The sequence below is a fragment of the Bidens hawaiensis genome, unplaced genomic scaffold, assembly GCF_021521415.1.
Source record: "Bidens hawaiensis isolate Kalapana, Puna unplaced genomic scaffold, B.hawaiensis_p1.1 tig00005019_1, whole genome shotgun sequence".
Classification (NCBI taxonomy): domain Eukaryota; kingdom Viridiplantae; phylum Streptophyta; class Magnoliopsida; order Asterales; family Asteraceae; genus Bidens; species Bidens hawaiensis.
The window spans coordinates 1,908,372-1,913,522 of NW_027491318.1; the positions used below are offsets into that span (position 1 = coordinate 1,908,372).

At 32.5% G+C, this 5,151-nt stretch overlaps 1 protein-coding gene across 1 annotated transcript; it reads right to left on the bottom strand.

Moving 5' to 3' along the window:
- Nucleotides 1-347: 347 nt before the first annotated feature.
- On the bottom strand, nt 348-3,291 carry LOC143628527 (ACT domain-containing protein ACR11-like). Its single transcript, XM_077098096.1, has 10 exons — nt 3,127-3,291; nt 2,354-2,414; nt 2,099-2,224; nt 1,922-2,016; nt 1,731-1,815; nt 1,581-1,640; nt 1,428-1,483; nt 1,244-1,349; nt 604-672; nt 348-525 (listed from the first exon to the last, which is right to left on the bottom strand). Exons 1-10 carry the CDS (start codon nt 3,249-3,251, stop codon nt 463-465), a joined length of 846 nt encoding a protein of 281 aa, XP_076954211.1. The 5' UTR covers nt 3,252-3,291; the 3' UTR covers nt 348-462.
- Nucleotides 3,292-5,151: the final 1,860 nt, after the last annotated feature.

Genomic DNA, 5,151 nt, shown 5'->3' on the forward strand with positions numbered 1-5,151 from the left:
TATGGTATGGGCATAACAAGATGATGCCTGAGCCAGTACTCATCTTCCCCACAAAAGTCTCATCTGGATAATAATAAAGCCATGACTCATGCCACTAATATTTCCATTCAATTTCATGCCATATCCAATCACAAATGTAGAGTAATATATATCAAGATAATATTAAAAATTTCTTGAATTCACTCGTTTCGTTATTACAGAAGCGCGAATGCAAGTGCAGCCACTAAGATCATCGAGGTGTCTGAATCTCAACCATTGGATAAAGTCATAAAACAATCAACACAAAATAGTATGTTGCTAAAAGAACATGTAAAGAAGGCGGTGCGTATATGACAAGTAGTTATTAGATGTTTGAAATAAGAAAAGTAAGCATACATATAAAAAAAATGATTCTGCAAGAAAACATTATAGTCCTGCAAGTTAGGTTGCGTACTCGGCTTCTGATACATTTTTCAGAAACATTTAAAAACTCGAATCCTCTGTCGTTGGCCGCCTTAAAAAGTAGCGTAAACTATTAGTCAAAACCTGAAAAAATAACCATAAAAAGTTTAAATAATACACGAAATTTTATACGATTAAATCTTGTGTGTGATGACGTTTCACCTGTTGAAGCGGCTCGATAAGTGATCTACCCTTGTAATTAACATGAAATTTGGCCTTGGCTAACAAGCCCTGCATTACATTAATCATAGTCAAAAATTAAATCTTTATTCAAGATTTTAAATTTACTGAAAGATGATAAAATATACGGGTCGGGAGGTTGAGTGATGGGTTAAACCGTAAACGGGAAATCAATTTTAACTGATCCGAAAGGTTTGGGCCGGGCCCACTAGCCAATACTTTGTGCCCATCTTTTTTTGTTTTATAACAATTATTGTATTTAATGTGATTGTAAAAATTATATTTTTAACATTAATAGCCAATACTTTACTCAACTTAAAATTTTATTTTTTGTTCATGTAACCAACTTTAAATCATTTTTTATTTAAGATAACCAACTTTCAGTTTTTTTTTCTATTTTGAGTATGTGTGTTCACCGAAGTACATATCTGCGACTGCGACTGTTTTCCGAGATACTTGAAATAGAAAAAGTTAGAGAAAATACAATATTACCAAGATTATAAATTTGAATAAAAGATTACCTGTTAATGCAGTTAGCTTTTGTTTTCTAAATTTTAATTTTTTATATACATGGATATCCAGATTGCTAAATTTTATATAACAGATATTATTAGTTAATTACCTCTGTGTCAAACTCTCCTGATTCTACTGCAACATTTACATCAGTAAATACTTTTACAAGATCTACCAGTAATCCAGGCCGATCTGCGGTCTCCACCGACAGCAAACTGCATAAGTTAAGTATTTAAAACACCTTATTAAAATTCAGTTTTCATATTGCCAAATAAAGATGGATCCTAACGTACCTTCGGTTAGGCCCGTCATCATATACATGAATCCGGGTTGCAATGTCCACATCAAGCTGGATTAGTTCATCAATTATTAAACACGTTTCGTTCTTAAAAACTAAACATTTCTACAAAAACCTGAAGTTAAAAAAAAAAAAAGCGATTGACTACCTTATGTTTTGGTGCCTCGATACCGAAGGCTTCGCCCATCGCTAACTGCGCACTTGATTCCTGAATCATTAATTTCATAAACTTTATATTAATTTTTAAAGTTAAAGGCAAAGTATTGATCTAAACACGAAAACAAAATTAATATAATACCGGGTGATATTCAAGAAGATTGCTAATTATTGTTAAACGTATCGCCTCTAGTAACTCTGGGTCCTCAACTTTACGTCCAGTCGAGCTGCAAATATATATATATATATATAATATATATATAGAACCTTATATAAATAAACCAGAATTTATAATATAATTGTAAAGAAGTGTTGGCCCATATAAATTCTTACGCTTTAGTTATCGAAAACTTGGTGTGTTTCCCGGAAGAATCCAGATGAACATTTGCTTTGACAACATTCAGTCCAAGATTCGTAAGAGCTCTCATCTGCATTTACATCCATTTTCGTGTAACCAGATAAAAAAAATGTATATATAAGTTTTTGTTAGAGATTAGTAAGGATTCTTACAGTGTCAAGAAGAGCGCCGAGGCGATCACCAAATGTGATTTCCACCACCGTTGCGTCAATATCCGAGTCCTGATCTATGATCACTTTTGGCACTGGGATTTCATCAGTTTCCACATAAATTTGATCCTGTTATGTTAACCACACAAATGAAGTTAGATAAATTTGGAAAATAATAATAATAATAATAATAATAATAATAATAATAATAATAATAATATTTTTTATAAATTTAATATTTTTCTTGAATCTTGATACCTCTAAAGCTGTGGATGAAGCTTTTGGAATCACACTATTCAGTGAACATGAGTATGACAATCTGGGTAGAACCCAAACATAACAATTAGCCCTAGATAATTTCTAGACCCTGAATCGAATTAATAGGGGTGCAAACGAGCCGAGCTGGTTCATAAGCTCGAAACGGCCCGTTCCTTAAAGTAAGCTTGTTTAGTAAATGAGACCGAGCTTCACTTTTCGAGCTTGAGCTGGCTAGCAAGCCTAAACGAGCCTATTGTTTTTATAATTTTTATTTAATGTATCAAATATATAAAAAAATAGTTTAAATGCATAAAAATTAATTAAAAATGTGTATAAACTAATTAATAAATAAAAAACGAGTTGAGCCCAAGCCGAGCTTGAAAAAAGACTCATGAGACGATCTCGAGCTGGCTAGCAAGCCTAAACGAGCCTAATGTTTTTTATAATTTTTATTTAATTTACCAAATATATAAAAAATAGTTAAAATGCATATAAATCAATTAAAAATGTATATAATTTAATTAATAAATAATAAACGAGCCGAGCTCAAGCTCCGCTCGATCGCACCGGTAATATTCTTAGTATATTGTTCTAAATTCATTAGTTATGAAAATGTAGCTCAGCTTTAAATTCTTGAACCCTAATTTCAAAATTCAGTTTTTTTTTAAAAAACCCTTTTTATATTCACTCAAAAAAACCCTAATTTTTTTTTAAGAGATCAAGATATTTATAATTGAGTTGAAATAAATATATAAGATGAGTAAGCAGTATACCTTGATCTGGACAAAACAGCAATGTATTTAACAGGATTGGAACCAAAATGAATGAGAGATTTAGTAGTCAGATCATTGTAAGCCTTAACAGTGTAACCACAAGAAGCCGTTGATGCAGCAGCCATTTGCAGGTTCACTATGTTGAGTTGGTGAACAAGGTAGCTGAGAATGATATTTTAACATATTGATGATTGGGATGAGTTAACTAATAATATCTTAAAGTGACAGATAGATCACAAGTGTAGTCATCTGGCTAAGTTTGAATCCGAATATTCCTCTACTCTACTTTTGTAAAAGATGTACGGTTTTTCTTACAAGAATTTTTACTGCAGTAGTTATTTTATAAAATCACTGCTTATAAATTACTATTGTTGTTACTTCCTCCGTCCCGGTTAAAGTGTCATAGTTTGAAAACACAAAGTTTAAAGTATATTAAATTATTATTTTCTTTACTTACCAAATGACAATAATGTCCTTTGTAATCGGGTCCATCAATATTGTTTATTAACATTAGTTGTGTGTTTTTAAGGGTAAACTTGGAAATTTGCTAATAAAATTTGAAAGTGGACATTTGTAATAGGACAAATAAAAAAGAAAACGTTGACACTTTTAATGAGACGGATGGAGTATTATTGTTATTACTAAAATAGAAGCAGGAAAAGCTAACGTACAAACTAAATTAACATGCTACCTATGATAATCAAGTATTATAGTTATATATACAAGTAATGTAATTATGTAATTACATCGTAGTGTAATTACATTACAGTATAAATACACTATGTTGTATATATAGTTACACTACTTGATCCTCAACATTAGCATGTTAATTTAATTTGTATTTGATTCAAACCCAATAGAAGCAAATGTAAATTAAGTTGGGCGGTAGAAACCACCCGACGCTCGCTCAGAAAATGCTCGTTTGAAAACTGCTTAGTTTTTAAACAAGTTAATAAGCACAAGCAAAGGTACGATCGGTTCGGTTCAATTTAGTTGGTTTGTGAACAACGCTAAAGTTAAGTAAGAAAAGAAAATATAAATTAAACCACCACACCTCCCACACCTCGACCATAGGCGCCCGCCGCCACAGACTCCATTCTCAAAACCCATCCACGGAAGTAGAGGTGCAAATGCCGGTTAACCGGTCTTTAGAATATTGGTTGATAACCGTAACTGGTTATTAGCCAGACGGTCAAAACCGGTTATGGTTATTAACCGGTTTTTAGTGGAATACCCGTAACATGTGTAAATAGTTTGTTACAGTTAATAACCGATTAACCTTATTAACCTATTGAAGTTAACCTTATTAAAATTAACTTTATTAGCCTATTACCGGTTAACCATTCCTATGTGAAAATCTCTAAACAGTCCCTAAAAGTTAATATCAGTTAAAAACCGATTTCTACTATACAAGTTATGGTGTCAATAAGTTCTGATTTTGGTTTGGTTAACCGGTTGGGACTCCAACGGAAGAGTTACACGCAATGGGACATTCAAAGAACTTTCGTCCGTCAGGGTCCGTGGGAGCCAAGGACCATCGTTTCGAGTGCTCTAACAACTTCAATATATTATTTATTATATTTTTCAGTAATATATAACATGCAAACGTGTTCGGTTCTATCGTGAAATCGGGCTGGTATCAACAACCACTATAGCGGTCTCATACCGGTCTCATAACCGCAAAACTTTATACACTACCCCATAGTTTATAAAATCTGAACAAGATATAACATCCCAGTTTATTAAATCTGAACAAGGTATAAATATAATATCCCTATTACAACACTGAAAAAGAATATAATTTGGAACCTCTAAACCTATAATAATCACCTTTCTCTAATATATACACTTATACACCATACATACATACGAATCACCTTTTGTACGTTAAAAAACTCGAAATAATCATCAGGTTCTTCACAAATATTTACCTACGACAACGCTGACGTGTCAGACAAGTACACATACCGGCGAGACTTATTAACAAGCACCGGGTTTCCCAACCCATCAAGGTCAATGACAGCA